Source organism: Aythya ferina (assembly GCF_964211825.1).
Source record: "Aythya ferina genome assembly, chromosome: 1".
Classification (NCBI taxonomy): domain Eukaryota; kingdom Metazoa; phylum Chordata; class Aves; order Anseriformes; family Anatidae; genus Aythya; species Aythya ferina.
Genome location: NC_140296.1, coordinates 130,444,275 through 130,464,563, shown reverse-complemented (window position 1 = coordinate 130,464,563; position 20,289 = coordinate 130,444,275). Strand labels below are relative to the sequence as shown.

General features: G+C 36.6%; 1 protein-coding gene across 26 annotated transcripts in view; it reads right to left on the bottom strand.

Moving 5' to 3' along the window:
• Positions 1 to 20,033, bottom strand: part of C2CD5 (C2 calcium dependent domain containing 5) — a 72,252-nt gene extending 52,219 nt beyond the window's left edge. For 3 of the 26 annotated variants that reach the window (XM_084537561.1, XM_084537571.1, XM_084537583.1), the window contains exons 1-9: positions 19,828 to 20,029; positions 16,219 to 16,305; positions 14,125 to 14,296; positions 11,745 to 11,840; positions 11,121 to 11,276; positions 9,469 to 9,667; positions 6,741 to 6,892; positions 3,645 to 3,839; positions 1,118 to 1,203 (exon numbers count right to left, since the gene is read on the bottom strand). In XM_084537561.1, the coding sequence (XP_084393687.1) occupies positions 1,118 to 1,203; positions 3,645 to 3,839; positions 6,741 to 6,892; positions 9,469 to 9,667; positions 11,121 to 11,276; positions 11,745 to 11,840; positions 14,125 to 14,296; positions 16,219 to 16,305; positions 19,828 to 19,917 (1,233 nt within the window). In that variant the 5' untranslated portion in view covers positions 19,918 to 20,029. Of the gene's footprint in view, positions 1 to 1,117; positions 1,204 to 3,644; positions 3,840 to 6,740; positions 6,893 to 7,870; positions 7,996 to 9,468; positions 9,668 to 11,120; positions 11,277 to 11,744; positions 11,841 to 14,124; positions 14,297 to 16,218; positions 16,306 to 19,827 lie in introns of those variants that run through there. The other 23 variants (XR_014698409.1, XR_014698410.1, XM_084537582.1 and 20 more) reach the window with 17 other exon arrangements.
• Positions 20,034 to 20,289: the final 256 nt, after the last annotated feature.

The window sequence follows — 20,289 nt, the reverse complement described above, 5'->3', positions numbered from 1 at the left end:
CACAAAGAAGAAAATCAAAAGATTCCAAATTATTATTCAGAAATCTTCAATACAAAAAAAAAAAAAAAAAGAAAAAAAAAAAAAAAAAGGAAAAAGCCTACAGTAAGAGTCACACAGTGTTTTGGAACATACCCGCCTTCTACAGAACCTATGAGGCGATCCTCCCTTAGCAATGGACAACACAAAAAATGAGAAGAAAATCATCCTCTTAACTCAAAATAATAACTATTCACTTCTGCTTTACAGATGTAGCTGATATTGTTTTCAACAAAGGTACAGAAGTTTTACATAAGAAGCTCAGATAATTACAAAAGTTAAAACAGATTTTTTTCTCCTTGAACAGAAGATTCGCATTTATTCCTCCAAGATACGTCACTAATAACACAACAGTTTGATAAGAGCAGTATAAAAATAAAAGTAGCAATGACTTTTTTTTAAATTAAAAAAAATAAAACCACACTTTTTATACTGCTGTGTATTCAATAATATACTGACAGCATAGTAACACATGGCATTTTTAGCCCTACAGAAGTTCTTCCAAAGCCTGTAAACATACAAAGACCTTTTATTGTTTGGGAAATGAATTTAGGTTACCATCTTATAAAGGCTACATGCATACCATTTCATGCAGTAGAAACAATGCTAAACTATGCACCAACTTTCTTTTTTCCCCAAACCAAAAAAGTGTTCTTAGTTATAAGTGTTGTTCACCTTGTTTAAAACTATTTCAATGTTTGAGTTTGGCTTCTATAAAAATTTAACTAAATACATGACAATAAAGTATTAAACTGACCCATGCATCAGTGATTTACTAAATATCAGTAACATTTGCTGTAAGTTTCTTGTAATACCAACAATAATTGTGTAATTATTGTTGTAATTGTATAATTGCTAATATACACACATTATGTTTATTAGCCCCACTCTTAATGTTTCAGTAATATATTAGAATTCAGGTGTTTTGTTTGGATTAAAAAGGCTATTAAACATTCAACATCTACACTAAGTTTTCAGACATAAAAAGTATGCATATTTTTTAAACAGAAAGAGGAAACATGTAACTGCAAGCTAGATTTTCAGGTTAGTAGATTAGAAATTTAAGTATAAAATGCCTTACCCTTTGTTCCAGAGCTGACTGAGTCTGCTGTCTTAAAAGAGTTTTAAATGGCCCCCCTTCTTTTCCAGCACTCCCACTGCCCATTCCTGAAGAGTACCAGTACAAATGACATTCAAAAGAAACATTCAAGAAAACATATATTATCATTTGTAATGAAACTTTGATTTAAAATTATATAAAAGTCATTAAAACAGACAAATTATCCCCTTAAATTTTCAGGGGAAAAAAAACACTGAGTATCACAGTTAAAGTGTTTGGGTGAAAGCGATAGGGTGAGGGGGTGGTTGGGAATTTCCTTTGTTTGGTTGTTTTTAAGTGACTAGCAGCATCTTTAAGCATTACAGATTTGGATAATAAACATCCTGATATAAGACCTTTTCCTCATGTCCTGAATTTAAAGGCTTTTAAATAGGAAGTAGATCTTGGAAGACCTGGGCTTTGAAAAAGCTTTTTTTTTTTTTTCCCCTTCCCTCAACTGTCACTACTGGCAGTTGTAGTGGTAATTTTAATAAATATCTACCCACCTTCTGTGCTTTTCACAGGAAGTTTCTACATAATCAGAGTTTCAATCTTTATATAAAAGGGTTGCACTCACCACAAATTCCACACTGTCAAACAATTCCTCTCTGCTAGATTCCTATATAGTAAGGCACGTATATTTTCATCATCAGTTTAAAAAAAAAATCTGCCTTTCCAATAGCTTCAGAATAACTAAATCACCTTTCCTAACCACTGGGAGGAGACGCTACACAGTATTAGCAGTAGCTATATATTGCATGAGTGGGACTAAAAAGAAAATTGCGAAGACAATGCAAATCCTTTGAACTGAAATATAAACTCTGAAAAACACAGTAACTGTTTTAACAATTATACAATGGAATATTCACTCATCCGATTTACTCAGACAGCTAAGGAATAATGCTTACCACTTAAAACTGCCACACTTATTTGATTACTACGCTTTCACACACATAACCTGCAGATTATTTGTAAATGAAAACAAGTAAATTCTAGTTTTGCATAAAAGGATAATACTCTATTTTTTTTATTATTTTTTTTTTCATATATTTCACTCCAGGAGTTTGTCTGAAGAGCTGTGAAGTTTATCAGATATGCAAATATCTTTGCTACCAAAGGATGTGTAATCAAGGAACTGTACTCTTAATTGAGCATGGCAAGATGCAGGTTATATGTATGACTGTATTATTTGCTCTACAAAGCAACCACAGAAGTAAAAACTAAGCACCTACCAAGATTGTGTTTTTCGTAAATTAAACACAATATTGGTGAATCAGATTTTCTTGGTAATACTTCATGCCTAAAATATGTTATTGTTGGTATTTACTGCCTCTAAAACTATCAGAGCTAACTGGACCCTATAAAAATAATCACCTAAGTTTGGGAAATCACTAAGGATAAAGAAAAAAAAAGAAGTTTCAGGAGCAAGATGAAATAAAAACACACTACAGTTAAGTGATTTTCTGTTACAATAACTCTAACTAATTAAACACAATTCCTTGCTAGTTTCCTTTTTCTTCTCATTAAGCAACTAATAAACATGAATGAGATTGTACAAATACACCTAAGTGTAGTCACTTGTTTTAATCAAACACAGGAAGATCTGGAAATAATATTGAACTTCATATATGTTAACTTTATTCCTAACATTTTCAAAAATGACTAGACTATCATTGCCATGTAATTGTGTGTGTATATACACACCCACACACACTTACACACACCATAATTTCTGAAGAATAAATATTTTTAGCTGTTCTTGGATAAGGAAACAGAAAGGATTAGTATCTGTATAGTCCCATTAAACAAGATTTTTATTGTTTTTTTTTGTCCTTTTTTTTTTTTTTTAATTATTTGCCATTGATTTTAAGTGTCATTGTCAGGGACTATACAATATTAAATACAGACAAACAGTACAAATACTGGACATGAAAAACAAAAATACAAACTAATCAAAATAGCTTCTACAGAAAGAAAAGGCAGTAATATCAACTATTTAATTTAAATCTATGAAAATAATACATGCCAGTGGAATGGAAAAAAGGGCAGTGCAAATAAAAAAATCTGTACGAACTTTGCTTAAAACGCATTAAAAGAGCAGAGTTGCCAGCCATCTGATAGCCAGACTTCAAAAAAATATACGAATGAATTAATGAGCATGTGCGTGTGCCATGCAAAATAGAGGAACAACAAACTGAAGGGAACGGGAGGGGGGTGGGGGGAGAAATTATTTTAGTTCAATTACCAAAGGAAATTGAGAGGGGAGATGAGAAAGTTCTTCAGCATGAACTATGTGTGTTTCAATTCCTGTAATATAAAGAGTTCTGAAGCTGTTGCAAGCTTCTAAAGCGGAGGTGAGAGATGGTATGAATAGTCATGTAGCCAGCAGTTTTCAGAGGCTAACAAAAACATAGGGTTATAGAAGGCTGTGTGTTAAGTGTCCCTACATCAAATAGCAACAACAAATTCTTAAAAGTTTGTTTAAAAGGCCATAATAGATTGATCCTACCAGAAGCAGCCAGAAGCAGCTCTTCAGTGAAAGAAACACTTTTCCTCAGAACAACTGGGCTGACATGGCTAGAGTGTAGAGGGTTAAGGCTAGACCCCGAGAGGAGGAGACAGGACTTTTTAAGATGTGGGGAATCACATGAGAGTGTAGGGGAGCTGGGAAACAGGAAAATCCTAGGTCCCTGTGGGGAAGGTGCTGTGGAGGAAAGTAATAGAGACAAAAAGATGTAGATTCAGAAGATGACTAAAGAAACAGAAAAAATCAAAATGAAGCAATTTTTTTGTTCTCCAAATGAACCCACACTAAATTATTTCTCAACATACATAGAAATGGAATGACAGTACAGCTACACAATGTGAATGAGAAGCATGTTATCAAAAATCATGAATCAATTAATTTCACTTTGAAATTATTTAGTTTTATTAAAAAGCCATGATAATCTAAAATTTGTTTTAGATTTTATACAGAATTTATTAAGTGGTATGGAATTAAGGCTAAATAACACAGTCTTCTCACACAATCTGATTACTTCCGTTATTTAGGTGTAAAAAGTTCTTGGGAGTCTTAAATCTCATAGAATAGTACAGTCTCACAAAGAAAAAGAGTTCCTACCTTCTTGATTTCCTCCTAACATATACTACATCAAAATGTATTACCTTACTGAAATATGCAATGTTGTTTGTCTGCCTGACATTTCTGTTAGCTTGTAGCGGCATAAAATAGGCCACTACTCACTGAGGAAATCAAGCTTCACACCAAAACAAGCCTTCTCAGAACAGAAAAAGTTCCCCTTGTATTTAGAGCAAACACAGGCCAGAATGGATAATACAATGTTTTCCAGAAGACATTAGGGTAATATTCTCCTGACTTGGAGCTAATGAAAACTAGATGCTTACGCATATCCAAGTTTTGATCTCTTCCATTTTGTTATTCATATTGTGAAATTGTGGTATCTGCACTCTTTTTCGAGATTAGTCTCCATCTCAAGCATGTGAACGTACAAGCTACCTGACTGAGTAATAAAGAGACCGTAGCGTACTGCAGAAAATAATCAGGAAGTACTTCATTTTTCATATCAGCCTATCTCAGTAACTGCTGTCTCAAATTTCATGTTTTACGTGTCACGTTAATAAAAATGGCTATTTTAATACTAATATTACTAACTTTCACACTGAAAAGCAGTTACAGCCTTTAGAAATGACAATGGATGCTGAAACACACACTGAATTGTTAAAAGCATCATACTGAATTTCGTATGTTATGGAAACATCTTTCGCACATCATATTTTAGGTAAAACAAGTTACAAAAAAATATTGTTCTTTCAAGCTAATAAGATTCAAAATTTAGTACATAGCACCAAGATGGATTATTTTTAAATGTAATGAGCAAATCCTCTTAAGACAAGTTTCAGCAGCAGAATTAAAAGCTGCTAAAAAAACAGTGCTAGCAAGCAAAAGTACACCTACTGTTAGCTTTAATACTACAAGGATTGGTAGAAAATAAGTCTGCCTTTTCTACATACTTCAAAATCCCTACAAATAAGAGGTATCAATTACACAATCTGTTTTAGTTCTGAATGAACTGACTGAAGGTAAGACTATCCACTCAAATAACATTACCAGTAATGATATAATGTTGCAGGTTCAAAAATTTGACAAATTCACACGCAGTAAATTGCTGCCTTAATAAATTCAGAATGGTTACAACTGCAGAGATGAGTATTGACACTATATTTAAATCCTTTATATGACACAGTCCTTACCGTGAAAATCTGTTCAAAAAACACACTTTCAAATACTCCATAAAACAAACAAGAATTAGTAGTTCTCCTATATAAACATCCTTTATACAAGTGACCATCATAGGTTTTCCACAAAAGTTATTTACACAAAAGAACCAAAAAAGAAAGTGCTGGTGGTGTGGGGCTGTTTTTATGTTTGTTTGGTTTGTTTCTTTTTTTTGTTGTTGTTGTTGTTTTTCCTCCCCTTTTTGTTGTTCTTATTTCTTATTTGGTTTCAGGTTTTGTTTTATTTTAAACAGGACAGAGGTAATAGAACAAGGAAAGACAGCTTTCCAACAGGGAACATTTTTCAACAGAAATCTGGAGAATAAACTAGGTAAAATATTTAATATAAATGCTACATTCAAATGCCGTTAATTTATCTGCTTGGAAAAACTCTCACAAGGTGCTTGGAAGGAGTGCTATCAAGTAAAGCTGAACCAACTATTTTAATATGCTTAAAAGCTGTCATGATTAGATGGAGACAAGAATGCTTTGAGCTTCAAATACCACAATTTAAAACACTACTTCAAAGACAACCAAACTTTTATAAACAAATCTAGAAACTATTTAGCCCTACAGTGGCAAAAACTCAAGTCACGTAATAGAGAATAAGCAGAATGCAATTCTTTGAGCTATGCTGACATTATTACTGACACGACTCTAACCACAGACTAAAAAAATTAAGAAGGGAAGAAGGAAATACTGAAGAAGTTTTGTTAGACCAATGGAGAAAGAAAAATGCTTTTAGAAGACGGGTAGAGTATAATTTAGGTTACTTTCAAAAATTATACTGTGTATGTAAAGCCGTTTCCAGGCTTCCGTAACCAGGGAGATTAAACAGGCAGTAGCTGCACAATTTCTATTATGGCATTTGCAAGGAGTAAAAAGTCAGAGATAAGCATACAACAATACACTTAAAGTACAATACATTGTGCTTGAAAATTAAACAGTTTTAGTAAGAACACTCTGCCTCTTACTGTATTACGATGAGAAATGTACTCCCATGATCTGATATGAAATGGAAGAAATCAGAAAAAGGCAGTTGCTTAGGACTCCCTTAATGTTCTGTGGTATTTTATTTTGGCTTGAATACAGTTGTGCTAGAAGCATCACTTTAATGATATTTCCATATTAGTGGAAACCTAAGGTGGGATTTAAATTCTCACCCTACAGAAACTCTTTTCAAGCATGAGATGATGTTTTCAATTTCTACATCATTTTGATAGATAACTTAAATGCCAAAAAGCAAAAAGGGGTTGAATGAAAATATAAAAAGAGAAACACAAATTAAAAGTGGGTGGAAGCGCCTTACCAGTTTTGGGTGTCAAACTCAAATCTGTGTCAGAAGAAGAGGACTGTCGACTGTAGGACTTGGAAGGTGAAAAGGAATAGGTTTGGTTTTTCAGAGGGGTGGAGGGTCCTGATGAATGAGTATTGGGATTGGGATCTTCATTGAAGGGAATCCTGCCAGAAGAAGGTGGAAACACATTCAGTAATCCTGTGCCAAAGGACCTGGCTGACAGCAGCATGATCCAAACACCAGGATAGGGTTGGGGCAGGGCCAGCAGCTATTCCTTAGGTGCGAGACTGGGGATAAGGCCAAAGGCAAACGCTGTTTACCCATTCAGCATTCTACAGATAGATGCTGATAATCTACAATGAAACAATTAAGCTGAATGAAAGGCATGAGATGGGACTAAAGAAAAAAATATTATATATACGCAAAAGAAAAAACTGAAAACAGTTTGTGGCTTAAAAATCTGGTCAAATGCACAATGCTTTGAGTTAGTTTAATAAAGAAAAAGTGATTTCAAATTATATTTGTGTTTATACATAGTCATACATTTATGTATATACACACATATGCTTTTTAAGAAAAAAAATAAAATGTTTCCTTATCCTATAGCATCATCAGCATGCCACAGCTAAAAACAGAGCAAAGAGGAGAATCTTTATGGGAACAGCTATATTAACAGTTCACTTACGTACAGATTGACTTACCTGCTCTCCAAAACTGTGTCTTCCACAAATGGCACATACTCTTCTTATAATCATTTTAAAACCCACATACTGTATGTGAATTATGCTTGAAAGCAATTATTAACCTCAATTGAAATATATTTCCCCCAACAACTGTAACACAGCAAATGTTACTCAGATGCATCAAATTAGTTTTACTTAATTTCTTATGAAGTAAACCCATTAAAGAGAAATGAAGAGTGTGGCATTGTGGAAGAGACTGATGCACTTTCAAGAAACTACTTCCTTTGTTTCAGCAGCTGCACAGAATAGATCTTCACTGACAACAGTAGGCGTCTCCATGAGAAAAGGAGGGAGAAAAGATGGGTGGTACCTGCCTACACTGCCTGCCTGCCTGCACTTTGCGACCACTGTGCCTGTGGCCTGTCTCTCCCCAGCTCTTGAGTCTGAGCAGTCTCGTACCAGTGTAGATGAGAGTGGGAACAGACACAGAGAAGTTCTGAGTAAGTCGTGAGCCAGTAGCAGTGTGAATTGGACTGTTGTGAGTCGAGCGGCATCCATGGCTTGGCGGATGAACCAGCGGAGACCTGAGAGAATTTGCAGCCAGGGTGGAAGAAAAGAAAACAATACATACAAACAGGTTGCAAAGTTATGTTATAAATGATTTAAAGGGAGGTTTAGCTAGAGGAGATCTTTTACTTTAAGCAGACTAAGAATTTTAATTCCTAGCATGCAAGAGTCCAGATGAAATAGAAAGGAATAGCTTAAGCACTAGCTTGTGAATGTAAAAAGATTCCTTGGCAACAGTGCATCAAGTTAGTAAAGCCAATATTAAGAAGTATTAGTCGACTTTGCTGCCTTTGAGAAGCATTATCGCTTTTTGGACTGAGGGACAATCATTCTGTCTACATCCACTACCAAGCTGCTAAACATAGATTATTTGGGGGATGAAATTTTCACATTTCACTTCAGAGTGACTTATGAATGCCTTTTAAGTTGGTGGTTACCAGGTCCAGTTTGTTGGTTTTTTTGTTTGTTTGTTTTTAATCACTACTGTTATTTTATGTTCCATCATATCCAGAAGCCTTTTCAATAGCAAAGTTTTAAAATTAAGACAAGTTAAACAAGCTACAATTTGAAATCGAAAACCATAATTTTGAGAAGTCAGAGCACACTGCTGCCTACACTACAAAAATGCCTGATTACTATTGTAACAACGCAACAGCAAGTTAATGAAGATGGTGGGGAATATTACAGAAATAATATGCTTTTGATGCTCATTTTTCCTTCCAGAAATTGGATGGCTCTATCAAACAGAAAATAGGTAATTTATCCAAACAACAATTTAGAGACTGCAAGTATTTATCTATTAATTTCTGTGCACATTGAAAATCTGCACACAACCTGTGTTTGGTGCTGCAGTAGGTAAAAGAGATCAAGAAACACTGTTTTTCATCATAAACAGCATTCTCTGCAACTACACTTTAGCCCTGCTTGTAACAAGCCAAACGTCAACAGTAGGAAGCAAAGCACACAAAAAAAAGATGACACTGTTTCAGGGTCACTTTCTAAACCATTTACTGAACTGTATGAACTCAAAGCTAAATTTATCTTTTCTTATATACTCAGCACAGCCACTCAAACCTGACTGTACTTGTATCAGAGTATCTTATATCAGAGTATCTTATGCATACCATAAGAAGCCCTCACAAAAGCATTTGTTGTACAAACACAGTCAATGCAGAATTACTTGTTAGGAAATTGGTGGATCCCAGCCCAAGGATATGAAATACTTTTGCTAGCAACAGAAATACGAAAGAGTCATTAAGGTTTGCCACTCCAGCTTCTAAAGAAATAATGCAAGTAATTCAACGTAAAACATTTTGAAATTGTGGAATACAAACTGAGTTACAGACAAAAAAGGACAAAAACAAATTCATTGGAAAAAGGGTGAGGGGGGGGAGGGAGACAGGTGGAAATCACACTGGTTATATAAAACCGAATGAGTATGAAAAGAGAGATGAAACTTGTTCCCCTAAGAACTATTAATTCATACTTACTCCTTCATTTCTTTGGATGGGGAGTTACATGCAGGTAAAAATGCTGATGTGTTACTTAATTTATCCAACGTGCAGGCTGTTCCTATGGCTCGTACTACCAGTCCAGATTCCCCCTCCAAATCAAAACATTGTAAATAACCAACAACAGCATTTCCTCTCATTTCAAGCACTTTCAAGCCAATCTTCCTTTGCAGTTCACCTACAAAACAGAAGGTAAAGAGCTGATCACAGTAACCTTTTCCTATTCTCTTTTGTGGGCATTGCCCTCATCTGCAATTCCAAAAGCAGAGAACAAAACAGGCAATAGATTCAAATTTATTTATGCCAAGTAGCTGGTGACAGCCTCCGCTTCCTGGAACATAGCATGAAGTTTCATTAGTTATATAGCTTTCTCTGTCCCCCAAATCTATTCCAACTTTAACCATAGTATATTATTTCATAGATGTTTCTATTTTTATTTTTTTTTCAAATTTTCTTTAACTATTTCCATTTATACTTATTTAGGGAGAGAAAAAGATGGTCAAGACGTGCTTGAACACAAAAGTTTCTAGATACTCCTTGATACAGTTCAGACCAAAGCAACATCTTTGAAATCCATGAGAAAAGGCCTTTTCTTTTTTTTTATTAAGTCTCCAAACTCTTGAGCAACAAAAAGCAACAAAATCGGAGACATTGATTCACTTAGCATTATCAACGCTATCTAGCTAAGTGCAAAATATCATCTGTCTTTTAATGAAGGATTGACAAAAATTTTTCAACAAACTGAAAACGCTTCATCACCACAGAATATGACATTATTGACATTAGGAATTTTCACTTAAGAAACCAAAGGGAACAGAATGATCACTTCTGCTTTCTATAAGTTTTTCAACCATATTGGAACAAGTTCCTATTGCAAACTACTTAGCTGCAGACTGAAATTATGAATGCACTGGTCTTGAAAAACACCTCTAAGAGCGGTAGTAGAATATGAAAGTTTCTAGCCAAGTAAAAGGAACTGAAATTGCTATGGACTCCATTCAACCCAAGGTTGTAACAGTATTCAACACATAGTATGACAGAGACCTATGAAACATCCTGGGAACATGTTCTAAATCAATCATATAACTCATCACAAATCATGGAATGATGATGCTTCTCAGACTTCACAGCAATGGAAGACTGACTGCAAAAGTAAAACAAGCCATTCTCAGAAGAGTTAAGAGCATTCTTCAGGATTCTTCAAATGGCCACCTGCAGTATTAAGCACTGTATTAAATGACATGAAGCAGTATTACTATGAGGTCTTCTATGTTTTTTCCTCTTAATCACTGCCACGAATACTAATAAAACATAGCAGATTACTTCCACTTGCACTTTTATCCACTTCTTCCATTTATGCAAACAAGGAACATGCAAATGTTAATCCTGTGAAGTGGCATAGCAGAGAAACTGTATTTAAAACTTCACAAAGTTGAGAAGAGGAAGTCTGTCATACTTGCCCTCAGTTAGGAAAATGGAATCTTCAGAAATACAAGATAGAGTGAATTGAAAAAATGAACATAGTTAATACCAAAAATCATACACAACATTGTCTCAAAAGTAAGTCACTTCTTTAAATGGTGATCTTTTTTAAAAAGCAGCAATAATTATTACAGTGTATGTATTAATACCTGACATTAGTGAAATGAGTCTTTGTCTAGCCTCATTTGATGCCCTTGGTGTGCGAATTCGGTCTATCCACTGGTATTCTGGATCTTCATTAACTACAAGTTCTTCCACAAACCCATGAATTATTACTGCTCTGTAACACTTCGGAATAGATGTGGCTGTTAAAAAGAAATACAAAAAGACATAAGGCATGAATCTAAGAACAGAAATTCAAAGAAAAAAATAAAAAATTGATTTTCTACATCAGACAGCTTCAGCTGTTAAAACGCAGACATACCCAAGCAATTTTTTTTTTTTGGTAGATGCTGGAACATGTACCACAGCAAAAGCTTTTCACTTTGTACCTTTTTAACAGAATCTGCACCCAAAGTAACATAACGTTCACATGCACCAGCAAGATCAGGAAAAAAAAAAAAAAAAGTTATCTTCATTGACTTGAAATAAAAAAAAAAAATAAAGAAGAGAAACAAACTAAATAAATTCGTTTATTTGCTACTGGTGTCAACGTGCATTGGGCTTGTAGAATGAGCTGGTTGACTGGATGGTAAAGGACAGAATTGGCAAAGAGAAAGGGGAAAGGAAAAAAAAAAAGCTTTGGTTCTCCTTGTTTTCATCCCTCTACTTACTGCAAAAAAACTTGACTCCACACGATGACTGCCTAAATCTGTTTAAATCATTGAAGAGATCTACTTTCACCACCACATTGATCTCCCCACGTATGCCTATCAACAACAAAAAGAAAAAAAAGAAAAATGTGAAACTGTATCAAAAAGCAATATAAACTAGCCCTATTAATTAATCCTTATTGTTAGTAATTTAAGTAGCTTTTATGAGTTAGCTTTTCCACAAAGAACATAATATAACCATGCTAAAAGGCTTGCTTAAACTGACAGCTAATGTGTCAATTCTAACCAGGGCCAGAGGGGCAGGAAGACGCTTCCTCGCCTCTCGGGCATGCTGCAGAGACACCCTCACAGGGGAAGCATTAGTTCTGTCCAGCCTTTGAGGCTGAAGCCATTCATGGAACAGCCCTCAAATACCTGCTGCAGCAAGCAGGATTTTATAGAAGGATGTGACTAGGAAAAGAGAAGCCATCAGCCTCCTGCTGTTGCAGTGGTTACAGCTGCAGCAAGCGCTTTCTCTGCTCTTGCGCCCTATATCATCAGGGCAGGGAATGAAATCAAGAGCTAAGTACTGTAACGCTGTCCCAAGACATACTCAGCACAAAAGGGTGGAAGCTTTACCTTGGATGCCTTGAAACTACTAGAGTCCTGGCCATGTAAAAAGCTTTATGGTGTTGTTCAGAGCATTTTAAATTTTCTCCCTCACATAATTTCAAGATCACAGTAAAGCTACTCACTGAAGTTCAATCCAATAATAAAAGTGATGGTTCTTCCAAGAACCAGAAAGCAGGCAGTGTAAAATATTTTGAGAAGAAACACTTTAAATAAGGTATTACAAACTTTTTTAGATAAAGCTTAATATTTTGGCTACCTTTACATCTTATTAATATTAGAGCATTTATTCAAAACACAGCCATTCCTTTCTGATTTTTCTATTTTCAGCTTACCCCCCCCCCAATAAAATCCTTTCAGATCATTATAGATTCTGACATATTGAGGACTGAACTACTTGATGAGTCTCATCTCTTGTGATTTTATCACAGAAATATCTGACACTCAAATGCATTAGATTCACAGATTGACTCTGACATTATTGCAATAGTCACCTAGAACTATCTTCCAAAACATCAGAAGAAAAAGCCTCCATTTACTTTAACAGGAAGTGCATCAGACTCGTATTTTCCACAAATAATGATGTTAGGGTGCAAAAACAATATAATAAATATTTATAAATATTATGTCAACATTTTTAAGGAAGCATTAATTGCTGTTTGCCAAGCATCAAGATAATTAGAATCTACTGCCACAATCATGAAAAAAATAAGAATTCTTATTTAAATAGAAAAAAGCTGTGAAATACCAACAGATCTAGAAAATAGAGCAATCTAATTCTCTCTGACAAACAAGTTGCACACATTCTGAGACAAGTGCTCACCTAAATTAACTTCAAAAGAAAGAATACAATATGATAGAATAGACTAGAAGCAGAAGAAAATGCATGCAATATTTCTTAAGAACCTTCTTCAATGTAACTGTTACAAATAAAAACATAAAAAATTATCATCAGTAATGACAACTAATGCTTCCCCACCTATGCCTTATAATCAGCTTTTAAAATAGCTAAGTCACTTAACTCCCACTGGATAATAAACTAGAGCAGCAGTAATAACCAAATAGATAAAAGCTAACTAGCTATGAACTGACCTTAACTTACTGGGATGAGAGCTCTACTTCCTTAAAAGCAAAAGCATCATTAACTTCCTTTTCTCATACCTTCAAAATATTCTGAAGAATTATACCTAGGACTAAGAGTACTTTCTGGAAGGAAAAGGAGTTTCACCTTGTGTTTTGTGTTTGCCACATTCTGTTCCTCCATCTCAAACGAAGTTTATGCAACATCCCAGGAAGGCACACCCCAAGTGACTTCAGCAAGAGTACATTCTTTTAGTAAACATATAGTGATTGAGTAAGCATGTTTTAGTTTTTTTGTTTGTTTGTTCTGTTTTTATCTGAATTTTCCAGTTACTATTTTAAATACTATGTGAAGATGTTTTCCACTTGTTGCAAATTCTATGAAAGGTGTTCTGCCAAACACTAGGCAACTATGCCAGAAATTCTCATTCCAGAGGTTTTAGAAATCTTTCATATACAATCATTAGTATTATCAAAAGCGAAGAGTATCGTAGAAGTACTTTGTCAATGATTTTAGATGGCACTCTTAACTTTCTGAAGACCTAATAAAAAGAGTACCAAACCATAGCTTTCCAGCTCCCAAGGCTAAAGGTATTACACATTTCCAAAACCAGCTTACAGCAATGAACATTGCAAGAAGCAGGTTACATCTCAAACAACATTGTTGTACTTTTAACTTAGCAAATCTTACCATGGATGGTATCATAAATTGGAAACCATCCTGAAATAACTGTAGCTGCTTCACTGTACAGCAAAGGATCGATATCTATGTACACTTTGCCAATGGCATCATTAGCACTGTAGGTATCATGATCAAGAACTGTGATCTGGAGAGGCTCATCTTGCAGCTCTTCATCATCTACCTAGAAATAAATATTGACATGGAATTTGAATATTTAAAAAAAAAATAAAATAAAATAAAATAAAAGCACAAGAAAACACTCCTGGAAAAACAAATGCAGTAAGAGGCAAATTAGTCATGTACAGTGACGTTACTCACAGAAATCCGATTTCTATTTCCTGGATCTAAACAGTGTTATTTTGATATTACCCTTCACAAAATGCTAAAATCCTGCAATTAGATTTATCACTTGGAAAATTACAGAAAAAGATTATGGTGACTACATTATTTTAAAATCCCACTTTTTTTTAAGTCACATTCTCTGGTTTGTTTACCAATCCCCACAACCCATACTCTTCAGGGAAGAAGAAAAAAAAAATGAAAATTTAAGACAAAGCATCTCACTCTGAAGTCTTACACTCTTAAGTTTTGCTCTCACACTTCCAAACTGGCTGGTGGCTTAAAAAAGGCAATACATTTTATGTAACCCACTGCAAATATTCAGTAATTTCAGACATGTACTTCTCTAAATAGATGCAATAATCCATCTTCAGATACCTCAGCTATTTTTTTTTTTAGGAGACAAAAGACAAGCATTCTAAAACTTTGTTCTAAACATCACAAACCAAAATAAATTTTGCTAAATATAATGTGAGGACTCATGCAAGCTTTTTTTAGAATTATAACATAGTGTTGCATAAAGATCAAACTACACACAAATTCACACGCTTAAGATGTCTTAAGCAGTTAGTGCTATTCCACTCTTTGAAATGCGGAATTCTGATGTGGTTTTTTTAGTGTTATTGTTTGGCTCTTTTTGCATGGAAAAATGGATTTGGGAAAGAAAAGATAGAAGTCTAAGACTTCTGTTATTGACATAGTTAACTCTCCGTACTAAGAGAGTTAATCCTCCACATCATTCAGCTCTTTCCACTCCACAAAAAAAGACCCAAAGAATTGAAATAAAAAAGAAAAAAAAAGAACAGTGAACCTCACTATGCTAGTACTACTTTCTTAATCAACATGGATTACTGATTAAGAGATGTTCTTAATCAAGCACTCTATGTTGATTAATAAAGTTGCTAAACTTACCTTTTTTATGTTTGCTGTATTTCTAACATTACATGCACATGTAGTGACATAGTAGCTAGTATTTACAAACATGACTGTATTGTGATACTGTATTTGAACACTATAAACAAATCAGTACTATACATTCAAACTAATTTGTTCTAAATACCACTACACAATTATTATTTTTAATGCAACAAAAATGCAGTAACAAATAACAACTATGCAAAACAGTTGTTCACAGTAGAATGTCAGAGGACACCTATGATACTACTGTACTCAGTTCATTAAGGTGAACTGATCAGATCCTAAAAACAAACGAGCAGTTATGGGAAAATGCTGACTGCCCTCATTATTACATAAGGAAATGAGAAAAAAGTGTCCGATAGTTGTTGTCCAAGCTCTTTATTTTATAATTTTCTTGTAAAAATTCTCCATTTTCTTCTTCAAGTACATTATTTGCAAGCCAAAGTAACATTCCAAATACCAATTAACTTTCCTTCCTCAAAACTACCCCTTTAGAAAGAAAAAAAAGGAAGGCATACCCACACTGGTATCCAAAAGCTTAACGGAAAATGCTTTCCCGCCCCTCCCTCCCTTTTACATCCCCCAGAACATGTGTGTCAGATCCATTCTGTCATGTTTGCCTCTTTTTTAAACCATTTGTAAAGATAAAATAATGCACTTTTGGCAAAGAATGTCTACACATAGATAGATTTGCTGAAAGATTTCATTTGTATTTAAACAGGAATACCTTCACTCCTCAAAACCAATTTTCTGCCTGAAATGAAAATACTTCAAGGGCATCTAAAACAGAACATCCATGTAGATAAATATCGGCAAGCTCTTAAAAAAAAAATAAAAAATACTTACTTCAAATTTAAACCATTCAGAATTCCACTGAGGATTAAGTGATTTTGGATACACATCGGTCTTAAATGTTGTATTTCCAAATTTTACCTAGAAATATAAGCAATTATTAAAAACAAGCATTAATTAGTAGATTTAGAAACTGAGTTACTCATTAAATCTACACATGCAAATAATTTCAAATACATGTTTTAATAACAACAAGAAGTTCTTTTCAGTGAGTTTCTTTTTGAATCTATGTTACATGTTTAAGCAACTTTCCATGTATCACCAAAACTCCCAACAAACCTCTCTCCCCCTCGTTTCAAAATTACTTCTTTTCCTCCTCAATCACTTTAGTTAAAAATAGCAGTTACGTTGGCTATTCAAAGTCACTTGGTACATCACCTTAGCAGTTGCTTGTCATTTGTTTGGAAATATTTTAAGCAAAAGCATTCTACATAAATGCTGATAGATTACGTGCCATTACTCTTCTCTCTAGGGTTTCTACATCAGATTTATTGTCAAGTTATAAAAGAAACGCAGAACCAAAATGGTATCATTAGTCAACTTATTTCTTAAAACATGTTGTCTTGATAGATCCGCACCAGAAAATACCTGAAACCACTTCCATGAACTGCAGTCGTGACATGCTAGACACATATCAGTAAATTCACAGCAGCAAGGGGAAGAACCTTAACAGGCTCTAGCCCTCCCTTCTTATAGAAAATTCCAGAAAGCATATCAGCAAAAAGGACAGAGGAACTACGTATCTATATATATCCCTCTAATCTTCAATTAACACAGATTAAATATTCTACATACTTCTCTTGATTAAGGCTATTAAGCAGCTATAGGTATGTATTGTGGGAATCTCCATTTGGTCTTCACAGCAGTCTGTTTAAGGACCACCCCAATTGCTTGAAAAAGCATCTAACAGAATTTCTGTGACAATCCATACACCAAGAAACCATGCTACATAACCTAAGAGGTTTTATCTCATTGCACCTTTCATTCCAAGCCATTATGCACGCTTGTAATTATGTGAACGGTACCTCTCAAAAGGATTAGTACTTCAACTTATAACAAGTATCTGATGTTACTGACAAATATGCAAAGTTTTTGAACGTATTCGAGATTCTTAAGAAAATAATGTGTGCTGATTTAAAAGACGCGCTACAGTCAAAGACGGCTATGGATTCTGAATACAATTATCTTTAAAAGTGCAAATAGATCTCGGAAATTAAATTCAGTCTTAGATTTGGAACACTACATAGCATTTTTTTTAAACACTAATTAAGGAAGTATTGATACTTAGATGTTTCAGCATGACACATCTGTATGACCATATGTCATTACATACATATATATGTCAGTGTATGGTCGTTATTTTACATACGCGCGTAACCCAGCTCTAATGAGATTCTGTACTTACATACATACAGCTAGTTAGTTCAGATAGCTGAGCGCTGCAAAATTGGACTACAAGTTCCCATTAAACTCTGTATATTACCACACCTCGATCAACAGAATCCTACAGAACTCCATAGAGAACCCCCACTTGATTCAATAAACAGTAATGATTTTGGAAAAGATACTATTTTCAAAGTAAGCTTTCAAATTAAAAGTGAGAAGGGGTGTGAAGAACCAGAAGGGGGTTGGTCTATTCTCCCACATGCCTGGTGACAGGATGAGGGGGAATGGGCTAAAGTTGCGCCACGGGAGTTTTAGGTTGGATTTTAGGAAGAACTTCTTTACGAAAAGGGTTGTTAGGCATTGGAATGGGCTGCCCAGGGAAGTGGTGGAGTCACCATCCCTGGAGGTCTTTAAAAGACGTTTAGATGTAGAGCTTAGGGATATGGTTTAGTGGAGGACTGTTAGTGTTAGGTCAGAGGTTGGACTCGATGATCTTGAGGTCTCTTCCAACCTAGAAATTCTGTGATTCTGTGATGAAAACACAGATCTAGCTATGTAAATGTAGATTCTGCTTAGGAGCATAGAAAACCTAGCAGCGTAACTACTCAGAATGCGTATTCGTTGCACTCAGCTGTATAATAAAGCAATAATGATGCTAGTTTTAACAGAGCTGCTTTACACACAAGCTGCCAACATGCAATAGCCCAGAGCTCCACCCAGTCTAATTTTACATGTTATCTAGGGAGTAAATTAGCTCCCTCGAAGCCTCAGGCAGCTATAACTAAACTTTGCCAGTAGTCAAGTTAGTTCATTAAAGCTAGCAGAGGTAATCAAGCACTGCAGTGCTGTCCACTGTACAAATTTAGAAGCACAGATGCAGAAGAAATTGTGGTAATTTGCTCCAGACCACACATGCTGGCAAGTTATGCATAACCTGAAGTAACAGCTCTAAAGTCTTTCATTTCTTTTCTAATTCTAGATTTATGTTAGAATCTTTAAGAGGGAAATTTAAAGGCTAGTAGTCAACTAGTACTTTAATATTACTTCCACTTGTCATTTTAAGTTAAAAAGCTTTGTAAAGACTTTCAGCAACCTCACACAAACACAAAATGAGTTTTAAGCTCAATTTATTTTGACACACTTCACCTGCAGCCATACTCACTCCACATGGCAAGGGTATGTCCCGTATGTACCCGCAAGGGTAATTCCTGCCTTGATTTTTTTCTTCCTAAACAGTGGTCCTAAAAGCAAGGCCCCATCTATGAATTTCTTCAGCCTTATTTGTGCCAAGACATTCATGAAGCTGTATGTTAATCTAGCTAAGCAAATTGATCTTGCTGAGTATATTGTCCTCTTCTTGTTGTTAAATTAGTGTTTAACCAGATTAATTTCTATAGCTATGCTGCCACGCAGCTACTCACACTCTAGGGTTGGCGCAGAAGGTGCAGGTTTGGGAACCAGTGACTGAAGGGAGAGGAGAGCTGTTTCTCAAGGCAGCTCAAAAACAGGCTACGTGAAACTCAGAGCCGCGCTTCCTACTGCTGTTTTCCCTGTCTCCTACTAATACACATCGGAGATGTTATTGGTTACCTATTAATCATATTTAAATCGCATGATGGTTTATTAATAAATTTAATTTAATGATGCAATTTCTGAAAGCAAACACTGAAATATCACGTTTTCCTGTATTTAAGGCAGCAGAGCTGTGCAGCATTTCAGCTCCATTGAACAGCACGTCAGAAACACATTTTCACTTTATTTTCAGTGAACTGTCTCACTAAGCAAACACAGTGACAGTCAAATCTACGCGCACCAAATCAAATCTATTTTGAGATTAATACACGCACGTTTTTTCTATTTACAGAGTTCTGGAAGGACATTTTCTTCCACTTACACAGTTTAGAAGGACGCTGCCTCCCTGCCTCAGGGCAGCGCAGTGCCAGCCCCAGTTACTATCTATAGCACCCGCACGCGTTTATGCGGCACCCGTTCCCTTTCCAAACGCATTCCTCCTCAGGCGCGGTTTCTGGGCGCGGGCAATGCCGCCGGCACGGCTCGGGGCCACGCAGGGCGCGCTGGCAGCACCGCGCCGCAGACCCGCACCACGGGACAGGGCCGCCTCCGCTTCCCCCCTCCACCCCCCGTCGGCGGGCCTGTGGCGGCGGGGCCCGGCAGGTGCCTGAGCGGCGGCGCTCCCCGCCCTCGATCCCCCCCCACCTCCACGAAGGCGTCGGTGAGGTCGCTGGCGCGGTCCATCACCGGCAAGTGGCGCCCGGCCACGATCTTGACCTTCAGCTTGCCCGGCATCTTCCTCTTCCTCCTCCTCCTCCTCCTCCTCCTCCTCCTCCGCCGCCGCCGCCGCCTCCCGCCGCCGCCGCCACCGCCCGCAGGCACGCCGCGGCCCGCCGGGAGGGGGGGGGCGAGGGGCCGGGCGCGCATGCGCCGCGCCGCCCAACGGCCCGCAGCCGCCGCCGCCGCCGCCCGCCCATGCCCGGCGCGGCCGCTTCGCACCCGCCGCCGCCGCCGCCGCGGGGCGCGCCCTGACGCAAGCCGCCGGGCGCATGCGCTACGCGGCGGAGGAGCGAGGCGATTGGGGGGGGGGGCGGTAGGACCCCGCGGCGCCCGCCCCTCATTTGGGACACGCCCCCCAGCCAGGCCACGCCCCCGCGTGGCAGCGCT